The 27,003-nt window shown below is 42.5% G+C and overlaps 1 protein-coding gene across 2 annotated transcripts in view; it reads left to right on the top strand.

Moving 5' to 3' along the window:
* The window catches only part of LOC139411711 (A disintegrin and metalloproteinase with thrombospondin motifs 17-like), a 196,321-nt gene that overhangs the window by 104,265 nt on the left and 65,053 nt on the right, over positions 1–27,003 (top strand). Inside the window, exons 9-14 of one of the 2 annotated variants that reach the window (XM_071158374.1) lie at positions 9,039–9,179; positions 11,704–11,854; positions 13,185–13,286; positions 13,610–13,755; positions 13,838–14,007; positions 19,258–19,385. In XM_071158374.1, coding sequence (XP_071014475.1) covers positions 9,039–9,179; positions 11,704–11,854; positions 13,185–13,286; positions 13,610–13,755; positions 13,838–14,007; positions 19,258–19,385 — 838 coding nt within the window. Of the gene's footprint in view, positions 1–9,038; positions 9,180–11,703; positions 11,867–13,184; positions 13,287–13,609; positions 13,756–13,837; positions 14,008–19,257; positions 19,386–27,003 lie in introns of both variants that reach the window. The other variant, XM_071158373.1, reaches the window with a different exon arrangement.

The following is a 27,003-nucleotide window of genomic DNA, read 5'->3' as shown; positions in this document are numbered from 1 at the left end:
GACAAAGATGAGGCCTAGAGCTGGACTAAAAAGAAAACTCATTGGATAATTTCAATTGAAAATGCTTTTTAGTCTCAGAAGTCGAAAAAGCGGTACATCTGTTCTATGTACACCAGCTTCAAACAGGTAAAAATACAATATTTTTGGTAATGGAAATATATATTTCACAGCGGTTTAGATGGTACAACGATTCTCTACACTATACCCACTTGAGAATTTTAGCAACCAGGAAATTGCGGAGGATTTCTGCATAGTACACCTTTAAAACCTTTGACCAATAAACACTTCGCTTTTTAATCTCCAAGACTTTATACAGTTCACTCCTGGGTCAACCAATTGTGCTATTTTTTTTATATTTAATATTTAAAAATATTAAAAAACGTACTGTGTACCTAATGTTGCTGCTACCGTCTCTTATCACCGAAAATAACTTCTGGACATCAGAACAGTGATTACTCACCGTGGACTGGAAGAAACCTTTTCCTTTAACGAGTCTGAGGAGAAGGATATCCTGCTTTCACTGGAACAGGCCCAGATCCACGCCTTTTGCGTGAAGAAAAGACGCCGGAAAAGGGGACGCGAGCGAGTAAACTCCCAATGCCTTCCATTCTTCTTGCTAACGTGCAGTTATTGGAGAATAAAATTGATGACCTACTATTAAGATTATCCTAACAACGGGACATTAAAAACTATAACATCTTATGTTTCACCGAGATGTGGTTGAATGAAGATACGGACAACATAGAGCTAGCGGGATTTTCCATGCACCGGCAGAACAGAGACACTACCTCTGGTAGGACGAGGGGTGGGGGTGTGTGTCTTTATTTCAATAAAAGCTGGTGCGCGATATCTAATATTAAAGAAGTCTCGAGGTATTGCTTGCCTTAGGTAGAGTACCACATTATTAGAGTACCACATTATTAGAGTACCACATTATTAGAGTACCACACCAAGAGAGTTCTAATCTGTATTATTCGTAGCCGTCTATTTACCACCACAAAACAAGCTGGCACTAAGACCGTTCTCAACCAACTCTATAAGGCCATAAGCAAAGAAAAAAATGCTCACCCAGAAGCGGCGCTCCTAGTGGCCGTGGACTTTAATGCAGGCAAATTAAATCTACCAAATTTACCAGCATGTCACATTTAATACATTTTTTAAAACATTTTACCTTTATTTAACTAGGCAAGTCAGTTAAGAACAAATTTTTATTTTCAATGACGGCCTAGGAACAATGGGTTAACTGCCTGTTCAGGGGCAGAATGACAGATTTGTACATTGGCAGCTCGGGGATTTGAACATTAAACCTTTTGGTTACTAGTCCAACACTCTAACCACTAGGCTACCCTGCCGCCCAACATGTGCAACCAGGGGGAAAAAAATCCTAGACCACCTTTACTCCACACAATTACATAGAAAAAGCTCTCCCTCACCCTCCATTTGGCAAATCTGAGCAATTTTCTATCCTCCTGATTCCTGCTTACAAGCAAAAACTAAAGCAGGAAGTACCAGTGACTTGCTCAATACGGAAGTGCTCAGAGGACGCAGATGCTATACTACAGGACTTTTTTGCTAGCACAGACTGGAATATGTTCCGGGATTCTTCCAATGGCATTGAGGAGTACACCACCTCAGTCATAGGCTTCATCAATAAGTGCATCTATGTCGTCGTTCCCACGGTGACTGTACGTAGACATCCCAACCAGAAGCCACGGATTACAGACAACATCCGCATCGAGCTAAAGGCTAGAGCTGCCGGACTAATCCGGACGCTTATAAGAAATCCCGCTATGCCCTCAGACGAACCATCAAACAAGCAAAGCGTCAATACAAGATTAAGATTGAATCCTACGACACCGGCTCTGACACTCATCGGATGTGGCAGGGCTTGAAAACTATTACGGACTACAAAGGGAACCCCAGACACGAGCTGCCCAGTGATGCGAGCCTACCAGACGAGCTAAATGCCTTTTATGCTCGCTTCGAGGCAAGCAACACTGAAGCATGCACAAGAGCACCAGCTGTTCTGGACCTTTAAACAGGTCAACATTAACAAAGCCAATGGGCCAGACGGATGACCAGGACATCACTAAGCTAAGGACTCTGGGACAAAACACCTCCCTCTGCAACTGGATCCTGGACTTCCTGACGGGCCGCACCCAGGTGATAAGAGTAGGCAACAATGCGTCTGCCACACTGATCCTTAGGGATAGGCGTCCCGTTAGCGGGACACCAGTCGACAACATCCGGTGAAATTGGAGGGCGCGCAATTCAAATAAATAATTGTAATTTTAAAAAACATTCATGAACATACAAGTATCTTATATAGTTTAAAAGCTTAGATTCGTGTTAATCTAACTGCGTTGTCCGATTTACAATAGGCTTTACAGCGAAAGCATACTATGCGATTGTTCGAGGACCGCGCCCCACATCAACATATTTTTCAACCAGCACAGGCTTCATAAATTACATCATTACAAATAGCGATTAAATAAATCACCTAGTTTTGATAATCTTCCTCTGTTTGCAATCCCAAGGGTCCCAGCTACAACATGAATGGTCGTTTTGTTAGATAAAATTCTTCTTTATATCCAAAAAAGTCTAATTGGCGCCATCGATTTCAGTGATCCAATCATTCAACATGCAGACAAAGGAGTCCAAAAAGCTACCTCTAAATTTTGTTCAAACAAGTCAAACTACGTTTCTATTAAATCCTAAGGTATCCTAAAATGTAAATAAACTATAATATTTCATACGGTAAGAAGTACGTTCAATAGAAAAGTAAAGAAATTAGAAAAAGCCACAGGAATTGGAATCTGGGAGCTGGAATTACATAGAAGCCATAGCTTTCCATTATAAGATCTCTGGTTGTTTTTTCTTTGGAATTTCGCCTCCCATATCAACTGTGTTATAGTCTCAGACATTTTAACATTTCTAGAAACTGCAAAGTGTTTTCTATCCAATGCTACCCATTTTTGCATATCCTGGCTTCTGGGCCTGAGTAACAGGCAGTTTACTTTGGAAACATCAATCAGGTGGAAATTCAGGAAAATAGACCCTAGCTCTAAGAAGATTTTATTAAGACTGGGGCCCCTCAGGGCTGTGTACTTAGTCCCCTCCTGTATTGCCTGTTCACCCACGACTGCGTGGCCAAACATGACTCCAACACCATCATTAAGTTTTCTGACGACACAACAGTGATCACCGACAATGATGAGACGGCCTATAGGGAGGTGTCAGAGAACTGGCAGTGTGGTGCCAGGACAACAACCTCTCCCTCAATATTAGCAAGACAAAGGAGCTGATCGTGGACTACAGGAAAAGGCGGGCTGAACAGGCCTCCGTTAACATCGACGGGGCTGTAGTGGAGAGAGTCGAGAGTTTCAAGTTCCTTGGTGTCCACATCACCAACAAACGATCATGGTCCAAACATACCAAGACAGCAGTGAAGAGGGCACGACAAAACCTTTTCCCCCTCAGGAGACTGAAAAGATTTGGCATGGGTCCCCAGATCCTCAAAAGGTTCTACAGCTGCACCATCGAGAGCATCCTGACCGGTTGCATCACTGCCTGGTATGGCAACTGCTCGGCATCTGACCGTACGATGCTACAGATGGTAGTGCGAACAGCCCAGTACATCACTGGGGCCAAGCTTCCTGCCACTCAGGGCCTATGTAATAGGCGGAGTCAGAGGAAAGCCCATATAATTGTCAGAGACTCCATAAGCATTTCACTGTAAGGTCTACACTTGTTGTGTTCAGTTTTGTGCCTACTGAACACAACCCTCATGTGTTTGCTTGCACTAAACCAGAGCCTACAAAGATCTGGAGAAAGACAAAATGATCATATTTGGGACTGGCCAATTGCACTGCACTCCAACCCAGTTTGCGGTTCTCCAGTGTGGTGCTTCTGGTAACGTTTCTCCTAGGAACAGATCTTGGATCCCCCAATTAACCTTAACCATTAGTGGGGAAAATGGTAAACTGTATCCAGCAGCAGCAAAGTAGCAGGACAGACCCAGACCAGCTGTGGTCATCTTGGTTTTAGTGTGGCTGATCTCTTATTGGTGTCGCAGAGGACATGGAGGAATATGGCTCTCAATATGTAATTGTATATAGTTTAATTAAAGCCAGGAACAACGGCTGTGCATTGGGAGTCCAGTCATTCCACTCAATGGTTTTTGTTAGTTTCTGAGGCGCCACTGGGATTTCAGGCCGGGTTGTTGTTTTTCATTTGCAGAATGTAGGTCACGACTTTAGAGGAAACACACGCATGCACACACACACACACGCACGCACACAGATCCTTACTGTGGTATAGCTGTACACTAGATATTCTTTCCTGTTGAAGTTTCCCCGAGGCCCTGACCTTAGCCAATGAACAGGTGTGTTAGGATGGGCTCACGTTGTGTAGAGGAATGTATACGTGTTCAAAGGATGTTATACTGTCTGTTGCAATAGTGTATGTTGTGTGTCTAGTTATGTGTTGCAGAGATACAAAGGGAAAGGGGGATACCTAGTCAGTTGTACAAATTAAATTTGTCTTCCGCATTTAAAGGTGTGTATGTGTGTACACGTTGTACTATACTTGTGAGTATCAAAAGTCCTCACAAGAATACTAAACCAACAAAAAACTCAGAGAAGTGAGATCATTTTTTCCGGTCTTCACTTGTAAAAAGGCAATTTTTTGCCTTAGGGGTTAGGTTTAGTCTTAGTTTTAAGAGGGTTTCTGTTTGAGCTGGTGCCAAACGTTGGGCCTATTGCAACGTTCTGTTGTGTCTGTATATAGCAAGTCAGTCTGGAGAATATGGGAAAACGTTGGGCCTATTGCAACGTTCTGTTGTGTCTGTATATAGCAAGTCAGTCTGGAGAATATGGGAAAACGTTGGGCCTATTGCAACGTTCTGTTGTGTCTGTATATAGCAAGTCAGTCTGGAGAATATGGGAAAACATTGGGCCTATTGCAACGTTCTGTTGTGTCTGTATATAGCAAGTCAGTCTGGAGAATATGGGAAAACGTTGGGCCTATTGCAACGTTCTGTTGTGTCTGTATATAGCAAGTCAGTCTGGAGAATATGGGAAAACGTTGGGCCTATTGCAACGTTCTGTTGTGTCTGTATATAGCAAGTCAGTCTGGAGAATATGGGAAAACGTTGGGCCTATTGCAACTTTCTGTTGTGTCTGTATATAGCAAGTCAGTCTGGAGAATATGGGAAAACGTTGGGCCTATTGCAACGTTCTGTTGTGTCTGTATATAGCAAGTCAGTCTGGAGAATATGGGAAAACGTTGGGCCTATTGCAACTTTCTGTTGTGTCTGTATATAGCAAGTCAGTCTGGAGAATATGGGAAAACGTTGGGCCTATTGCAACTTTCTGTTGTGTCTGTATATAGCAAGTCAGTCTGGAGAATATGGGAAAACGTTGGGCCTATTGCAACGTTCTGTTGTGTCTGTATATAGCAAGTCAGTCTGGAGAATATGGGAAAACGTTGGGCCTATTGCAACGTTCTGTTGTGTCTGTATATAGCAAGTCAGTCTGGAGAATATGGGAAAACGTTGGGCCTATTGCAACGTTCTGTTGTGTCTGTATATAGCAAGTCAGTCTGGAGAATATGGGAAAACGTTGGGCCTATTGCAACGTTCTGTTGTGTCTGTATATAGCAAGTCAGTCTGGAGAATATGGGAAAACGTTGGGCCTATTGCAACGTTCTGTTGTGTCTGTATATAGCAAGTCAGTCTGGAGAATATGGGAAAACGTTGGGCCTATTGCAACGTTCTGTTGTGTCTGTATATAGCAAGTCAGTCTGGAGAATATGGGAAAACGTTGGGCCTATTGCAACTTTCTGTTGTGTCTGTATATAGCAAGTCAGTCTGGAGAATATGGGAAAACGTTGGGCCTATTGCAACGTTCTGTTGTGTTTGTATATAGCAAGTCAGTCTGGAGAATATGGGAAAACGTTGGGCCTATTGCAACTTTCTGTTGTGTCTGTATATAGCAAGTCAGTCTGGAGAATATGGGAAAACGTTGGGCCTATTGCAACGTTCTGTTGTGTCTGTATATAGCAAGTCAGTCTGGAGAATATGGGAAAACGTTGGGCCTATTGCAACGTTCTGTTGTGTCTGTATATAGCAAGTCAGTCTGGAGAATATGGGAAAACGTTGGGCCTATTGCAACGTTCTGTTGTGTCTGTATATAGCAAGTCAGTCTGGAGAATATGGGAAAACGTTGGGCCTATTGCAACGTTCTGTTGTGTCTGTATATAGCAAGTCAGTCTGGAGAATATGGGAAAACGTTGGGCCTATTGCAACGTTCTGTTGTGTCTGTATATAGCAAGTCAGTCTGGAGAATATGGGAAAACGTTGGGCCTATTGCAACGTTCTGTTGTGTCTGTATATAGCAAGTCAGTCTGGAGAATATGGGAAAACGTTGGGCCTATTGCAACGTTCTGTTGTGTCTGTATATAGCAAGTCAGTCTGGAGAATATGGGAAAACGTTGGGCCTATTGCAACGTTCTGTTGTGTCTGTATATAGCAAGTCAGTCTGGAGAATATGGGAAAACGTTGGGCCTATTGCAACGTTCTGTTGTGTCTGTATATAGCAAGTCAGTCTGGAGAATATGGGAAAACATTGGGCCTATTGCAACGTTCTGTTGTGTCTGTATATAGCAAGTCAGTCTGGAGAATATGGGAAAACATTGGGCCTATTGCAACGTTCTGTTGTGTCTGTATATAGCAAGTCAGTCTGGAGAATATGGGAAAACGTTGGGCCTATTGCAACGTTCTGTTGTGTCTGTATATAGCAAGTCAGTCTGGAGAATATGGGAAAACATTGGGCCTATTGCAACTTTCTGTTGTGTCTGTATATAGCAAGTCAGTCTGGAGAATATGGGAAAATGTTGGGCCTATTGCAACGTTCTGTTGTGTCTGTATATAGCAAGTCAGTCTGGAGAATATGGGAAAACATTGGGCCTATTGCAACTTTCTGTTGTGTCTGTATATAGCAAGTCAGTCTGGAGAATATGGGAAAACGTTGGGCCTATTGCAACGTTCTGTTGTGTCTGTATATAGCAAGTCAGTCTGGAGAATATGGGAAAACATTGGGAGGGTATTTGCCTGAGGGATCCATCAAATCAAATCAAATTCTATTGGTTGCATACACATATTTATGTAGCTTGTTTCGTATAGTATCCACAGAATGTGAGCTAAAGATGAAAACCTTTCCTACGAGTATTATTATATTATTTATTGACTAACTATGGCTTTCCAAATCGCCCAACACTGCTATTTGTAAGGTTCATTTTAAGAGCATGTTGTGATTTTTTAACCATTCCTGAACTTGTGACCAGAAACAAGCTACATGGGGGCAATACCAGAGTAAATTATCTATTAATTCTCTCTCTTCGCAGGCAAAATTTACAGAGCTGAGATTGTTGTATGCCCCCTATATATAGCATTCTGTTGGTGGCAAGAATTGTATATAAAAACTTAAATTTAAAACTCTAAGTGTTGAATCAAGTATAGTTTCTTGTACCAGTTCATAAACCATGTGTCATGGAATTGGTACATTGAAAATCTCTTCCCATTTATTTTACAACCTGTATGGCGCAGCTGTCAACATTTTTGTCCTCAAATGGAACTGGTACATTTTTCTATTTATGCAGTTCCTTTCAGCCAATTTGTATCTTTAATATATGGCAGGCAAACAAGTTCCCTTCCTTCTCCTTTTTCCACTTGCCTCCTCCATTTGTGTGGTAGTACTGCATCCATTTGGTTGTAAGTTTGGATTGAGCAGGTATTCCCATATATTTTCAATAGCTAAATATGTGACATAACTCCTCCATTTCTATTCATAATATCATGAATAAATATAATACAATTTAAAAGAAAATCTATAAAGAATGTTTTCTTATTAATCAGTATATTTGAGTTTAAACATAACATTTGTTGTAATATTTGTTCTATCTTGTCTTGAGGATAAAACTGAAATTGTAACCAGCTTTGTATGGCTTGTTTAAGAAAGGGCAATACTTTAAACAACATTTCATTTTAAATTTGTCAGAAATTAGAAGTTTCAATCTGTATACATGCAAAAAGGCCATTTTTGAACAAAGGCTGAGTCTTTCTTAATAATCTACTGGAGAACCATTTGGGGTTTAAGTATCATTTCTGTATTAGTGAAGCTTTTAGTGAGAGGTTTAAAGATTTAATATTTCATCCTCTTTGCCCCCAAACTCATAGTCATTATATAAATAGGCACATTTCATTTAGTCTGGCTTAGCATTCCAAATAAAATGACATATTTTTTGTTCATATGATTTAAAAAACGAGTCATCTGGAGTAGGCAGTGCCATTAGTAAGTAAGTTAAATGTGAAACGACCAAAGAGTTAATCAATGTAATTTTCCATAAATTGACAAGTATGTTTGTAGTGTGTTTGTTTCAGTTGTGTGGAGGTGTTGTTTGAGGCGTGTCAAGAAGGTGTAACTGGTTTCTCCTATATTAGGGTTAGGGTTAGGGGTTAGGATAAATACGATTTTAAATGTGAATCAATTGTAAGATATACCTGTGTGTGTGTGTGTGTGTGTGTGTGTGTGTGTGTGTGTGTGTGTGTGTGTGTGTGTGTGTGTGTGTGTGTGTGTGTGCCTGGGAGACATGAGCATATTCCAGTAGTGTATGAGTAAATAATGGTGTGTGTGTCTATATGATATATAATGGTGTGTGTGCGTGTGTGTGTGTGTGCAAGGTATATAATGGTGTGTGTATGGTATATAATGGTGTGTGTGTCTGTATGGTATGTAATGGTGTGTGTGTCTGTATGGTATGTAATGGTGTGTGTCTAAATGGTATATAATGGTGTGTGTGTGTCTATGTGGTATTTAAGAGTGTGTGTGTCTATATGGTATATAATGGTGTGTGTGTGTCTATGTGGTATTTAAGGGTGTGTGTGTCTATATGGTATATAATGGTGTGTTTCTCTATTATGTAATGGTGTGTGTTTCTCTATATGGTATGTAATGGTGTGTGTGTGATTTTCTCTCCAGCATGGGGATGAGCCACGATGACGACCATGCTACCTGTACAGGCCACTCCCACATCATGTCTGGCGAATGGGTGAAGGGCCGTAACCCCAGCGACCTGTCATGGTCCCCCTGCAGCCGTGACGACCTGGAGAAGTTCCTCAGGTGAGACCCACACACACACACACACACAAACACACACACTTACTCACACACACACACTCTCTAGGTTACTAAGTGGAGCATAGCAATATTATGAGAGTGGAAAATGTGCCTCAGTTCACTGGCCTAAAGGGTCCAGTTTTCCACTTTCAGATTGGACACATACACTGACACACACACACACTGACACACACACACACACACACACACACACACACACACGCATGCACACACTCACTGATACACACTCACACTCACTCACTCACACACCCACCCACACACAGTCTCACTCATACATACACACAATCATTGTACAATATATCCCTCCGCCCAACTCACACACTTCCTTGAATAAATGACCTCTAGTTTCCTTCCAGACATTATTTGATTGACTTTGACAAGGTCTTCGTAACCAGTCACTCACAGTGATTGAACTGACTGTGTTCCAGCCCTGACCGCTGTCGGCCAGTTTAATCAAGTTGAATGGCGTCTCCTACTCAATGCATTCATCACAACTCTACGAGATGGCATCGGCTTTCATCTATGGGCTGCTGTTGCCAAGAAGCTATTACCATAGCGATGGCTTGATTTATATTGCAAACAATGGATCTGATTGACTGTGACTGGAGCATGGACTAGAAATGTAGTTTATTGGCTGTCTGGCGCTCTGAAATCAGTCCCTTGACATTGGATCATTATTATATGTAACAGAAGTGTTAATGTTCACACTGTTAGTGCTGGGGTGGAACAAAAGCCTGTACATACTGCTGCCCTCCAGGACCAGAGTTCCCCAACCCCCTTTTCAGCAGACCTGTGTGGTGAAAGGTGAATGTTGAGGTTCAGTCAAAAGAACCTTTACCCATGCACACACTGCAGGCATCAATATAACATTTAAGGATTTCTCTTTTCCTATACCACAATGTTATCAAAACCACATATTCCCGAGTCAAGGCACAGACAGTCTCCTTGCTGGATCCATAGTGTATGTTCTTCTAGGGTTGTGTCCCAAATGGCAACCTATTCCCTATATAGTGCACTACTTTTGACAAGGACCCATAGGGTAAAGTTTTTTTGGTCTATGTTTTCTGGATTATGTATGGTAGTGTGGATGTGTTTAACTATTCTTGTGGAGACCAGAAGTCCCCACAAGTAGACATTTTACCAACTGGGGACATTTTGTTGGTCCCCACGAAGTAAAATGCTATTTATAGAAGGTTTAGTGTTAGGGTTAGAATTACGTTAAGGGTTAGGGTTAGGAGTTAGGGTTAGATTTAGGGTTAGGGTTAGGGATTAGGGTTAGATTTAGGGTTAGGGTTAGGAGCTAGGGTTAGATTTAGGGTTAGGGTTAGGAGCTAGGGTTAGAATTACGTTAAGGGTTAGGGTTAGGAGCTAGGGTTAGATTCAGGGTTAGGGTTAGGAGCTAGGGTTAGATTTAGGGTTAGGGTTAGGGGCTAGGGTTAGAATTACGTTTAGGGTTAGGAGCTAGGGTTAGATTTAGGGTTAGGGTTAGGAGCTAGGGTTAGATTTAGGGTTAGGGTTAGGAGCTAGGGTTAGATTTAGGGTTAGGGTTAGGAGCTAGGGTTAGATTTAGGGTTAGGGTTAGGGGCTAGGGTTAGAATTACGTTAAGGGTTAGGGTTAGGAGCTAGGGTTAGATTTAGGGTTAGGGTTAGAAGCTAGGGTTAGATTTAGGGTTAGGGTTAGGGGCTAGGGTTAGATTTAGGGTTAGGGTTAGGAGCTAGGGTTAGATTTAGGGTTAGGGGCTAGGGTTAGATTTAGGGTTAGGGTTAGGAGCTAGGGTTAGATTTAGGGTTAGGGTTAGTTTTAGGGTTAGGGTTAGGATCTATGGTTAGATTTAGGGTTAATATGCACTTGAATGCAATGGTTTGAATCAAACATCAATACCTCGACATGTATGAGCTAGAGGAAATACTTCAGTTCTTCAGTATTATACATCTCTAGATCGGCCTGTTGTTCCTGCTACAGTTCTATGGTAGAGGATAAATAAACACTTAAAAAGGAAGAACCTTTCAGGAACCCTTTTTGGTTGCAGGTAGAATCATTTTGGTTCCAGATAGAACCCCTTTGGGCTGCACGTAGAACCTTTTCTACAGAAGGTTAGATTTAGGGTTAGGGTTAGGAGCTAGGGTTAGATTTAGGGTTAGGGTTAGGAGCTAGGGTGAGATTTAGATTTAGGGTTAGGTGCTAAGGTTAGGTTTAGGGTTAAGGTTAGGGTTAAGGTTAGAGTAAGGGTTAGGCTTAGGGTTGGGGTTAGGGTTAAGGAAAATAGGATTTTGAATGGGACGGAATTGTGTGTCCCCACAAGGTTAGTTGTGTGTTTGCGTTTGTGTGTGTGTGCACGTGTGCGTGTTTGTGCGCGTGTGTGTGTACTCTACTGGATACATTCTCTGCTGTGTGTTCTCTATGTATCTCTAAGATAAAGGCTCTGTGTGTGTGTGTGTGTGTGTGTGTGTGTGTGTGTGTGTGTGTGTGTGTGTGTGTGTGTGTGTGTGTGTGTGTGTGTGACAGGTCCAAAGCCAGCAGCTGTCTGCTCCACACAGACCCCAGAAGCCGCTACAAGGTCCGCCTGCCACCCAAGCTGCCAGGCATGCACTACAGTGCAGACGAACAGTGTCAGATCCTCTTTGGAACCAACGCCACCTTCTGCAATGACATGGAGGTACACACACATGTGCGTATACACACACACACACACACACACACACACACACACACACACACACCACACACACAGATCTATTGACAGTAGCTGTGTAGTAGTTGTGTGTTTAGAGCTAGTGTAGTGTGGACTCATATCAAATCAGATTGTATTGGTGGCGAACACAGATCAGGGCCATGATGTAATGAAGGTGTGGTGCCGGTGGGTCATGATGAGCTGAGATGATAGGTTGTGAAAGATACTGTCAGTCCACTGTGATGTAATACTGTTCCTCCTCTGAGCTGTTCTCCTCTTTCCTGCTGTCTACCTAACTGATTTACCAACTCACACACTCCTCTTTGATCTCTCCTCCTCCTTCTCCTTCCCTCTCTATCCCGGGGCATCCTCCCGGTGCTTGCTTTTAAAGGTTGCTAGGGAAACCTGGCCAACATATCTGTCCAGAGTGACAGGTGCTGACAGTCCAGTTTGGTTTCACACACCAGGTTCATCATCACACACTGCAGTGTTTCCTCTACATTAAATACTTCACATTTCAGGTTTAGGTGGAACCCCCCCAACAAAATGATATGCCAAGCTGCCAAACACCAATACTGCAAGGTATTTCAGTTTAGGTTTGAACGCAGTCTGGTTACCCAAATGCTTGCTGTCCCTCTCCCAGTCCACCATTCAAAACAAGGCAGACTAAAACTGCAGAGCTTCTGACCACTGTTTCCACTACCGGCCCAGCCAGAGCCTGGTAAGAGGGTTTAATGGCAGCTTTCACACCCTGCCAAGACGCATGTCCCGTCGTCTAGACTTCCTGATCCTTCAGAGACCCAGAGGAGACATGCACGCATGTACACACACACACACACACACACACACACACACACACACACACACACAGACACACTGGTTGTCAGACTATGTGTGATGGCAGTTCACATCAACTCACTGTTACAAGGAGGACCCTCAGGACTGGAAAAATAACTGCAGGCATACTTGAACTGAAGTCACTTAGCTGCATGACATACTTCAGGATACTCTTTCTGCTTGCTCTGTCTTTGTTTTCTCTCTGTAAAGATGCCAGAGATTCCAGGGACACAGGGTTTACTGGTCTGAATCTGTCCGCTGTTGGACGATGTCTACTGCTGTCATAACCATACTGTATGCCCTGTGTCAGATACAGAACAGATGCATTCCAACAGACAGTATTCTTATACAGGCTGTTATTTGAACGATATCTGAGGACGGGTTTAAGTGACACAAGTTTCACTGCAGTGTGTTTTTCAGCAGTTATTGTGTGTGTTTGTGGTTTATGTGTGTGTGTGTTTGTATGTGTGTGCTTCAGCACCTGATGTGCGCGGGCCTGTGGTGTTTGGTGGAAGGAGACAAGTCCTGTAAGACCAAGCTGGACCCTCCTCTGGACGGCACAGAGTGTGGAGCTGACAAGGTGTGTGTGTGTGTGTGTGTGTTCACCTCTTTGTCAGCAGGGAAGGACCAGCCAAAGTCAATACAGTCTTTTGACACTGGCATATACTTTTCTTAGCGTTAAATGGCAATTGGTCCATTGGTCAACTGCCTTCGCCAATAGCATTAACTTTTGTTCTTCTCTCTCTCTCTCTCTCTCTCTCTGTCTGCCTGTCTGTCTGTCTGTGTGTCTGTGTGTCTGTGTGTCTGTGTGTCTGTCTGTCTGTCTGTCTGTCTGTCTGTCTGTCTGTCTGTCTGTGTGTCTGTGTGTCTGTGTGTCTGTGTGTCTGTGTGTCTGTGTGTCAGTGGTGCCGGGCAGGGGAGTGTGTAAGTAAAAGCCCTATCCCACAGCATGTGGATGGGGACTGGAGCATCTGGAGTCAGTGGAGCCAGTGCAGTAGAACCTGTGGCACCGGAGCCCAGTTCAGACAGAGGAAATGTGACAACCCGCCGTAAGTCATCTGCTTTGTGGGTGTGTGTGCGTGCGTGTGTACCACGTGTCTTGGTGTGTTTTCATACTGGTTGTGTCTCTAGGCCAGGTCCTGGTGGTAGTAACTGTCAGAAGGCCAGTGTGGAACATAAAGTGTGTGAAGGTCCTCCCTGCCCTAAAGGAACACCCAGCTTCAGAGAGCTGCAGTGTCTCTCCCATGACCGCCAGGCCGGCAAGAAGAAGAACAGCATATGGACCGCAGTCAATAACGATGGTGAGAGGAAGAAATGTTCTGGAGCTGCAGAGGGCCCGCAAAAACACACACACACACACACACACACACACACACACACACACACACACACGTACATATACACACGTACATATACACGCGTACATATACACACGTACATATTCACGCGTACATATACACACACACACACACACACACACACACACGTACATATACACACGTACATATACACGCGTACATATACACACGTACATATTCACGCGTACATATACACACACACACACACACACGTACATATACATACGTATGCATCACGCACACACACTTTGTTTTACTGTCCTTGTGGGCACCAAACAATTCATTCCCATTCAAAATCCTATTTCCCTAACCCCTAACGTTAAACCTAACCCTAACCTTAACCCTTAACCCCAACCTTAATCCTAATTCTAACCCTAATCCTAATTCTAATTGTAACCCTAAACCTAACCCTTAAGCCTAAAAATAGCTTTTTTTCCTTATGGGGACCAGTGAAATGTCCTCACTTGTCCAACTTTTCCTTATGTTACTATCCTTGTGAGGACTTCTGGTCTCCACAAGGATAGTAAAACCCCCAACACACACACACAGTAGATGACTTGTCAGGTGCACGATTATTGAATTGGGTTGATGTTGATGTAGTTATCATAGTGTACCAAAATGGGGGTTACTGACTTCTGTATATCTTTGTCATTGCTTTGGCAAACGTGTTTGCTTTGCATTGCCATGACAACAATCATCTGGCTAACAGAAACAGACTGCCGCTCAGGCTGACCCCATTGACTTCTAGCGGTTCACTATTCTTTGGCAAATCATTTATTTTCCTTGTCATTAGCGCATGCTTCCCAAATGACACCCTTGTTCCCTTTTTATCTCTTTGGTCCCTGGTCAAAAGTAATGCCCTATAAAGGCTATACAGTAGGGTGCTATTTGGGAAGCATCCGCATCTGACTTCCCAGCAGCTTTGATTTAGTGTTAGCTAGATTGATGTCTGTCCAAGTTTTTCCCAGTCATCTAATTTCCTCACGGACCACTCTTGCCAAATCTGTCTGATCAAGGTCATGAGCATGCAGTGTTTTAAAACGGTTTGCAACGGAAAAGGGGAGTCCCTCCCTGTTTGGGTCAGTTTTTATTCCGTTTGGCACCTAATGAACACAACCCTGCTGAGAACCATACTGTACAAGAAGAGGTTATAACCACATTACACAGACTGCTGTTCAGGACCCTTGTCGATATCACTCTGAGTGAGGCCTTTGATCAGTGTGTTGTTAAGATGTATTGTCAGTGGTGTAACATTTTTACAGCTGTTTGACCAAATGTCTTCATGTATTTATGAACTGAGGGTTTTGTTCATCCAGCAGGTGTTTATTTGAGAGCTGTAAAATGGCCTTCTTTCCTCCCCCTCCTTCCCTCCCTCCCTTCTTCCCTTTCTCCTTCCTTCCTATCCCATCCCAGTAGGATCAGTTCTGTTTATTTGTACACTTCCTAATCTGAACTGAGATCAGCAACGTTTGCAGTTCAGTCAGTTCAACATTTACAGATGCTCTATCTTAATTTGACCCTGCTTCTCACAGCAGGAAAATAAATCCAGCAGCAAAGTGGATTATAATTATTAGACATGTTTTCATTAGGGCACATCAAGTCTGACATTTTAAGGTGGAAGCTACAAACTTTAGAAGCCTTTTACATTTTTGAAAGCACTACAATTTGCAATGCCAAATTGTAAATGTCTCTGCGACAACAGATAGAGCAAATGAAGATACGTGGGTCAAATGAGCAGAGAAGTCAATCCAGAAGAAAAAGCCATATTATAACCAATGTTGTTGAATCAAAAGTATGAAACACAGAGAGACTAAAGAGAGGTTATTTAGGATGTTCTTGGTAGAGTTTGGAGGGGAAGCCTGGATTCCCTTGGTACTCATGAATACACACCACTGCAGGTCTGTAGGTATTTCAAATTCATCCCATGCAAATAGCTCTGAGGTGTTTGCATCTTAGACAGTCGGCCACTAACATCTTAACCGGTTTTCACTCTGCTACATTCCCTCGCTCTCTACTAGTCTCTCTTTCTCTCTGTGTATGTGTGTGTGTGTACCTGTCTCTCCCTCTCTCTTGCTGTCTGTCACACACACACAGAGAGACACCAACACGCTCCAGCAAAGAACACTTTAGAGCAATTGAACCTGTCTCAGAAAATGAAACAAGATAAAGAGAAAATGAGAGAGGGAGGGAGGAAATGAGAGAAGGAAAGATGTTGTCCTGTTTTCACACATCATCCCCACAACCTATCAGGGAGGTCAATCAGAGGATTGCTCTGTGGGGGGTTGTCAGCAAACCTTTTCCTAAACACCAAGTAAATGGTGATGGTGGACAGTAAACCTCTTCCTAAACACCAGGGAAATGGTGATGGTGGACAGTAAACCTCTGATCCTAGATCAGCACTCCTACTTTGAGCTCATGATACATGAGCTTCTAACGAGCTCCACTCCACACATTTGTTGTGGGTTATTTGTTGTGAGTTATTTGGGGGGTCTTATTTTAAAGGGTGACTGGTCATCTACCAAAATGTACAGTATGTAGCAACACCACCTGCTGCAGCTAAATGATCTCACACATTTTTTTAAAGGAAATGTCACCTTTGTCCGAAAATGTCTAACAACATCACATGTCGACGTACATGATGTAGTCTTTTTAGAGGTCAATAAGGCTACATTTGCTGATTCAGGGATATACAGTGCATTCAGAAAGTATTCAGACCCCTTCACCTTTTCCACATTTTGTTGCGTTATAGACTTATTCTAAAATGTATTAAATCGTTGTTTTTCATCATCAATCTACACACAATACCCCATAATGACAAAAAAAACAGTTTTTTAGATTATATTTTTTTTGCAAATGTATAACAAATAAAAAACTTAAATATCACATTTACATAAGTATTCAGACTCTTTACTCAGACCCTTTGGCAGCGATAACAACCTTGAGTCTTCTTGGGTATGATACTGCAAGTGTGGCACACCTGTATTTGGGGAGTTTCTCCCATTCTTCTCTGCAGATCCTCTCAAGCTCTGTCAGGTTGGATGGGGAGTGTCGCTGCACAGCTATTTTCAGGTGTCTCCAGACATGTTAGATAGGGTTCAAGTCCGGGCTCTGTCTGGGCGACTCAAGGATATTCAGAGACTTGTCCCAAAGCCACTCCTGTGTTGTCTTGGCTGTGAGCTTAGAGTCGTTGTCCTGTTGGAAGGTGAACCTTTGCCAATGTCTGAGGTCCTGAGCGCTCTGGAGCAGGTTTTCATCAAGAAACTCTCTGTACCTTGCTCCATTCATCTTTTCCTTGATCCTGACTAGTCTCCCAGTCCCTACTGCTGAAAAACATCCCCACAGCATGATGCTGCTATAGGGATGGTATTGGCCAGGTGATGAGCGGTACCTGGTTTCCCCCAGATGTGATGCTTGGCATTCAGGCTAAAGAGTTCAATCTTGGTTTCATCAGACCAGTCTGAGAGTCCTTTAGCTGCCTTTTGGCAAACCCCAAGCCTGCCGTCATGTGCCTTTTACTGAGGAGTGACTTCTGTCTGGCCACTCTATCATAAATGCCTGATTGGTGGAGTGCTGAAGAGAGGGTTGTCCTTCTGGAAGGTTCTCCCATCTCCACAAAGGAACTCTGGAGCTCTGTCAGAATGACCATTGGGTTCTTGGTCACCTCCCTGACCAATGCCCATCTCCCCCATTGCTCAGTTTGGCCGGGTGACCAGCTCTAGGAAGAGTCTTGGTGGTTCCAAACCTCTTCCATTTAAGAATGATGGAGGCCAGTGTGTTCTTGGGGACCTTCAATGCTGCAGACATTTTTTGCTACCCTTCCCCAGATCTGTGCCTCGACACAATCCTGTCTCAGAGCTCTACGGACAATTCCTTCGACCTCAAGGCTTGGTTTTTGCTCTGACATACACTGTCAACTGTGGGACCTTATATAGATGGGTATGTGCCTTTCCAAATCATGTCCAATCAATTGAATTTACAACAGGTGGAATCTATTCAAGTTGTCGAAACATATCACGGATGATCAATGGAAACAGGATGCATGTAACGGGATTCGTCCTCCTCTGACGCGGAGTATGAAAGATCGGACCAATGTGCAGCGTGGTACGTGTTCATCATGTTTTAATGAACAAAATCACTGAACACGAAAATACAAAATAACAAATAGAAAGACAGAAACTAAAACCGAAACAGTTCACAGAAAACAATCACCCACGAAACACTACCTAAGTATGATTCTCAATCAGAGACAACTAACGACACCTGCCTCTGATTGAGAACCATACCAGGCCAAACTCAAAAACCAACATAGAAAAACGAACATAGACAACCCACCCAACACATGCCCTGACCATACTAAAACAAAGACCTAAATAAAATAACTAAGGTCAGAACGTGACAATGCACCTGAGCTAAATGTCGGGTCTGAATAAGGTATTTCTGTATTAGATTTGTTTTTATACATTTGCAAACCTTTCTAAAAACATGTTTTCGCTTTGTCATTATGGTTTTTACATTTCTTTTTGTGGTTAGAGCATTGGGCCGGTAACCGAAAGGTTGCTAGATCGAATCCCTGAGTTGACAAGGTAAAAATCTGTCGTTCTGCCCCTGAACAAGGCAGTAACCCACTGTTCCTAGGCTGTCATTGTAAGTAAGAATTTGTTCTTAACTGATTTGCCTAGTTAAAATAAATAAATAAATAACTAAAAGAGCATGAGACCAGGTAGCTGATACCAACAATCTTTTTTTTCACGTTTGCATATCAAAGGTCACCAGTGGTCATGTGATGTCATCACATTACATAATATATGAGCTTTCAATCAAGGGTGACACCTCATTACATTAACCCCCTATGTGTGTTCTCTCTGTAGAAAAGCCCTGTTCTCTGTTCTGTTCCCCATCATTAATTGGTTGAGATCACTTTATTGGTCAATTGCACCCAAGGTCCAACCTAAATTTTACTTCCACTTCTAATTCAACCATTCTGAAAGACACACATACACAGGTTTTGGAGAGGTGCATGGTTAGGGGTTTAGTGCCTTGCTCGAGGGCACAGTGACATCAATGGCACCAAGGCATTGGTTGCCAGCTCTTTTCCCGACAGGAAAACCGGGGATGCGAACGGGCCTCCCTCCGGTTGCTGGCTCGCCTCTGTAACCGCTAGGCTATTAACCCCCTTGTGTGTTCTCTCTGTAGAGAAGCCATGTGCCCTGTTCTGTTCCCCTGTGGGGAGAGATGCCCCCGTCCTGGTGGCAGAGAGAGTGATGGATGGAACACCATGTGGACCCTACGAGTCAGACCTGTGTGTCAATGGCAGGTGTCAGGTACACACACACACACACACACACACACACACACACACACACACACACACACACACACACACACACACACACACACACACACACACACACACACACACACACACACACACACAGGTCACTAGAGAAGGGTTTTCTCTCTGTAGTTCACTAGAGAAGGGTTTTCTCTCGGTAGGTCACCAGAGAAGGGTTTTCTCTGTAGGTCACTAGAGAAGGGTTTTCTCTGTAGGTCACTAGAGAAGGGTTTTCTCTCTGTAGGTCACTAGAGAAGGGTTTTCTCTGTAGGTCACTAGAGAAGGGTTTCCTCTGTAGGTCACTAGAGAAGGGTTGTCTCTCTGTAGGTCACTAGAGAAGTGTTTTCTCTCTGTAGGTCACTAGAGAAGGGTTTTCTCTGTAGGTCACTAGAGAAGGGTTTTCTCTGTAGGTCACTAGAGAAGGGTTTTCTCTGTAGGTCACCAGAGAAGGGTTTTCTCTGTAGGTCACCAGAGAAGGGTTTTCTCTGTAGGTCACTAGAGAAGGGTTTCCTCTGTAGGTCACTAGAGAAGGGTTTTCTCTGTAGGTCACTAGAGAAGGGTTTTCTCTCTGTAGGTCACTAGAGAAGGGTTTCCTCTGTAGGTCACTAGAGAAGGGTTTTGTCTCTGTAGGTCACTAGAGAAGGGTTTCCTCTGTAGGTCACTAGAGAAGGGTTTTGTCTCTGTAGGTTACTAGAGAAGGGTTTTCTCCCAGTAGGTCACTAGAGAAGGGTTTTCTCTCTGTAGGTCACTAGAGAAGGGTTTTCTCTGTAGGTCACTAGAGAAGGGGTTTCTCTATGTAGGTCACTAGAGAAGGGTTTTCTCTCTGTAGGTCACTAGAGAAGGGTTTTATCTCTGTAGGTCACTAGAGAAGGGTTTTCTCTCTGTAGGTCACTAGAGAAGGGTTTTATCTCTGTAGGTCACTAGAGAAGGGTTTTCTCTATGTAGGTCACTAGAGAAGGGTTTTATCTCTGTAGGTCACTAGAGAAGGGTTTTCTCTCTGTAGGTCACTAGAGAAGGGTTTTATCTCTGTAGGTCACTAGAGAAGGGTTTTCTCTATGTAGGTCACTAGAGAAGGGTTTTCTCTCTGTAGGTCACTAGAGAAGGGTTTTCTCTATGTAGGTCACTAGAGAAGGGTTTTATCTCTGTAGGTCACTAGAGAAGGGTTTTCTCTCTGTAGGTCACTAGAGAAGGGTTTTATCTCTAGTGACCGACAGAGTTTTCTCTTTGTGCTGGTGGATTTAATTGTATCTTGGTTTATATGGGTCCTGTTTTCCCCCGTCTCTCTCTCTCTCTCCCTCTCTCTCTCTCTCTCTCTCTCTCCCTCCCTCCCTCCCACTCTCTCTCTCTCTCTCTCTCTCTCTCTCTCTCTCTCTCTCTCTCTCTCTCTCTCTCTCTCTCTCTCTCTCTCTCCCTCCCTCCCTCCCACTCTCTCTCTCTCTCTCTCTCTCGATCTCGATCTCTCTCTCTCTTTCTCTCTCAGGCCTGCAAAGGCAAAGTTTTAATTGGCTGGGAGGTAACGGTGGCATTGTACCACTTCCTGTTTCTGTAACAATACAACAATACCTACAATACACACAACCTAAAGTAAAATAATGGAATTAAGGAATATATAAATATTAGGAGGGGCAATGTCATAGTGGCATTGACTAAAATACAGTAGAATCTTAGGTCCTAGAAGCAGAGCTGACTTATCTGTCAGTACCATCTTGACACTAATAGCTAAGCACCGGGACACCAGATGAGAAAATAGACAAGCATGGACGACAGGATGTAGAGGATAGAGGAAGTGAGGGAGCTTTCAGTTGAGAAGATATTGTCTCAAGAAAAAAAAGTAGGTATGAGAGACAAAGGAAATAAGATGGTAATCATTATAATAAAATTGACATATTTAAATGCTAGACCAGTCTTTTCACCTGCTTTACACTGTAAGAGGGGATTCTTACCTCGTCTTGGCCATTTTTCTGGCCCATTCTTGGGACTCATAGCCACAGAGTCAGTGGTGGATAAAAGTGTGTGTGTGTGTGGGTAGCATAGTTTCCGAAAGAGTAGCCAGCTGTTGTCAATAGATACTGGTCATCTGCTGAGCCAGCATTTGGTTCCCTACACATGGGAGACATTATGTGTCATGCTTCCCTCTACACACACATATCATAGGCCACACACACACACACACACACACACACACGCACACACACACACACGCACACACGCACACACACACAGATACACGTCTGTGTGTCTGTGTCAATAATTGTATCCATATTTTGTATTTCCTGGATTTATCCTCTCTCTTTTCATTGGCCAGAAAGAGGGGATTTCTCCTCAGTGTTCTGACGGACAGCATTAACAAATAAATAAACAGAGAGAGAGAGAGAGATATATACTTGACTTTGTGTCAACTTTAATGAGCCGTCCTCATTACACTAAAAACACCACACCCCCCCCCCCCCCCCCCCCAAAAAAAAAATAAATGCATTCAGTGCCACCTAGACATAATCACATTACACAGTACAATACAATACATCCTCCAGCATCACATTACACAGTACAATAAACCCTCCAGCACCACATTACACAGTACAATATAATACACCCTCCAGCACCACATTACACAGTACAATATAATACATCCTCCAGCATCACATTACACAGTACAATACAATACATCCTCCAGCACCACATTACACAGTACAATATAATAAACCCTCCAGCACCACATTACACAGTACAATATAATACACCCTCCAGCACCACATTACACAGTACAATATAATACATCCTCCAGCATCACATTACACAGTACAATACAATACATCCTCCAGCACCACATTACACAGTACAATATAATAAACCCTCCAGCACCACATTACACAGTACAATATAATACACCCTCCAGCATCACATTGCACAGTACAATACAATACATCCTCCAGCATCACATTACACAGTACAATACAATACATCCTCCAGCACCACATTACACAGTACAATATAATAAACCCTCCAGCACCACATTACACAGTACAATATAATACACCCTCCAGCATCACATTGCACAGTACAATACAATACATCCTCCAGCATCACATTACACAGTACAATACAATACATCCTCCAGCACCACATTACACAGTACAATATAATAAACCCTCCAGCACCACATTACACAGTACAATATAATACACCCTCCAGCATCACATTGCACAGTACAATATAATACATCCTCCAGCATCACATTACACAGTACAATACAATACATCCTCCAGCACCACATTACACAGTACAATATAATAAACCCTCCAGCACCACATTACACAGTACAATATAATACACCCTCCAGCATCACATTGCACAGTACAATATAATACATCCTCTAGCATCACATTACACAGTACAATACAATACATCCTCCAGCACCACATTACACAGTACAATATAATAAACCCTCCAGCACCACATTACACAGTACAATATAATACACCCTCCAGCATCACATTGCACAGTACAATATAATACACCCTCTAGCACTACATTACACAGTACAATATAATACACCCTCCAGCACCACATTACACAGTACAATATAATACACCCTCCAGCATCACATTGCACAGTACAATATAATACACCCTCCAGCACCACATTACACAGTACAATATAATACACCCTCCAGCATCACATTACACAGTACAATACAATACATCCTCCAGCACCACATTACACAGTACAATATAATAAACCCTCCAGCACCACATTACACAGTACAATATAATACACCCTCCAGCATCACATTGCACAGTACAATACAATACATCCTCCAGCATCACATTACACAGTACAATACAATACATCCTCCAGCACCACATTACACAGTACAATATAATAAACCCTCCAGCACCACATTACACAGTACAATATAATACACCCTCCAGCATCACATTGCACAGTACAATATAATACATCCTCCAGCATCACATTACACAGTACAATACAATACATCCTCCAGCACCACATTACACAGTACAATATAATAAACCCTCCAGCACCACATTACACAGTACAATATAATACACCCTCCAGCATCACATTGCACAGTACAATATAATACATCCTCCAGCATCACATTACACAGTACAATACAATACATCCTCCAGCACCACATTACACAGTACAATATAATAAACCCTCCAGCACCACATTACACAGTACAATATAATACACCCTCCAGCATCACATTGCACAGTACAATATAATACACCCTCCAGCACCACATTACACAGTACAATATAATACACCCTCCAGCACCACATTACACAGTACAATATAATACACCCTCCAGCATCACATTGCACAGTACAATATAATACACCCTCCAGCACCACATTACACAGTACAATATAATACACCCTCCAGCACCACATTACACAGTACAATATAATACACCCTCCAGCATCACATTGCACAGTACAATATAATACACCCTCCAGCACCACATTACACAGTACAATATAATACACCCTCCAGCACCACATTACACAGTACAATATAATACACCCTCCAGCACCACATTACACAGTACAATATAATACACCCTCCAGCATCACATTGCACAGTACAATACAATACATCCTCCAGCATCACATTACACAGTACAATACAATACATCCTCCAGCATCACATTACACAGTTCAATATAATACACCCTCCAGCACCACATTACACAGTACAATATAATACACCCTCCAGCACCACATTACATTACACAGTACAATATAATACACCCTCCAGCACCACATTACACAGTACAGTACAATAAACCCTCCAGCACCACATTACACAGTACAATACAATACACCCTCCAGCACCACATTACACAGTACAGTACAATAAACCCTCCAGCACCACATTACTTTACACAGTACAATATAATACACCCTCCAGCATCACATTGCACAGTACAATATAATACACCCTCCAGCATCACATTACACAGTACAATATAATACACCCTACAGCACCACATTACACAGTACAATACAATACATCCTCCAGCATCACATTACACAGTACAATATAATAAACCCTCCAGCACCACATTACATTACACAGTACAATATAATACACCCTCCAGCACCACATTACACAGTACAGTACAATAAACCCTCCAGCACCACATTACACAGTACAATACAATACACCCTCCAGCACCACATTACACAGTACAGTACAATAAACCCTCCAGCACCACATTACTTTACACAGTACAATATAATACACCCTCCAGCATCACATTGCACAGTACAATATAATACACCCTCCAGCACCACATTACACAGTACAATATAATACACCCTCCAGCACCACATTACACAGTACAGTACAATAAACCCTCCAGCACCACATTACACAGTACAATATAATACACCCTCCAGCACCACATTATACAGTACAATATAATACACCCTCCAGCACCACATTACACAGTACAATATAATACACCCTACAGCACCACATTACACAGTACAGTACAATAAACCCTCCAGCACCACATTACACAGTACAATATAATACACCCTCCAGCACCACATTATACAGTACAATATAATAAACCCTCCAGCACCACATTACATTACACAGTACAATACAATACACCCTCCAGCACCACATTACACAGTACAGTACAATAAACCCTCCAGCACCACATTACTTTACACAGTACAATATAATACACCCTCCAGCATCACATTGCACAGTACAATATAATACACCCTCCAGCACCACATTACACAGTACAATATAATACACCCTCCAGCACCACATTACACAGTACAGTACAATAAACCCTCCAGCACCACATTACACAGTACAATATAATACACCCTCCAGCACCACATTATACAGTACAATATAATACACCCTCCAGCACCACATTACACAGTACAATACAATACATCCTCCAGCATCACATTACACAGTACAATATAATAAACCCTCCAGCACCACATTACATTACACAGTACAATATAATACACCCTCCAGCACCACATTACACAGTACAGTACAATAAACCCTCCAGCACCACATTACACAGTACAATACAATACACCCTCCAGCACCACATTACACAGTACAGTACAATAAACCCTCCAGCACCACATTACTTTACACAGTACAATATAATACACCCTCCAGCATCACATTGCACAGTACAATATAATACACCCTCCAGCACCACATTACACAGTACAATATAATACACCCTCCAGCACCACATTACACAGTACAGTACAATAAACCCTCCAGCACCACATTACACAGTACAATATAATACACCCTCCAGCACCACATTATACAGTACAATATAATACACCCTCCAGCACCACATTACACAGTACAATATAATACACCCTACAGCACCACATTACACAGTACAGTACAATAAACCCTCCAGCACCACATTACACAGTACAATATAATACACCCTCCAGCACCACATTATACAGTACAATATAATAAACCCTCCAGCACCACATTACATTACACAGTACAATACAATACACCCTCCAGCACCACATTACACAGTACAGTACAATAAACCCTCCAGCACCACATTACTTTACACAGTACAATATAATACACCCTCCAGCATCACATTGCACAGTACAATATAATACACCCTCCAGCACCACATTACACAGTACAATATAATACACCCTCCAGCACCACATTACACAGTACAGTACAATAAACCCTCCAGCACCACATTACACAGTACAATATAATACACCCTCCAGCACCACATTATACAGTACAATATAATACACCCTCCAGCACCACATTACACAGTACAATATAATACACCCTACAGCACCACATTACACAGTACAGTACAATAAACCCTCCAGCACCACATTACACAGTACAATATAATACACCCTCCAGCACCACATTATACAGTACAATATAATACACCCTCCAGCACCACATTACACAGTACAATATAATACACCCTACAGCACCACATTACACAGTACAGTACAATAAACCCTCCAGCACCACATTACACAGTACAATATAATACACCCTCCAGCACCACATTATACAGTACAATATAATACACCCTCCAGCACCACATTACACAGTACAATATAATACACCCTCCAGCACCACATTACACAGTACAGTACAATACATCCTCCAGCACCACATTACACAGTACAATATAATACACCCTCCAGCACCACATTATACAGTACAATATAATACACCCTCCAGCACCACATTACACAGTACAATATAATACACCCTCCAGCACCACATTACACAGTACAATATAATACACCCTCCAGCACCACATTACACAGTACAATATAATACACCCTCCAGCACCACATTACACAGTACAATATAATACACTCTCCAGCACCACATTACACAGTACAATATAATACACCCTCCAGCACCACATTACACAGTACAATATAATACACCCTCCAGCACCACATTACACAGTACAGTACAATAAACCCTCCAGCACCACATTACACAGTACAATATAATACACCCTCCAGCACCACATTATACAGTACAATATAATACACCCTCCA

Source organism: Oncorhynchus clarkii, chromosome 6 (genome assembly GCF_045791955.1).
Source record: "Oncorhynchus clarkii lewisi isolate Uvic-CL-2024 chromosome 6, UVic_Ocla_1.0, whole genome shotgun sequence".
Lineage (NCBI taxonomy): Eukaryota > Metazoa > Chordata > Actinopteri > Salmoniformes > Salmonidae > Oncorhynchus > Oncorhynchus clarkii.
Note: the sequence above shows the minus strand (reverse complement) of the source record. Positions and strands in the feature narration are given on the sequence as shown.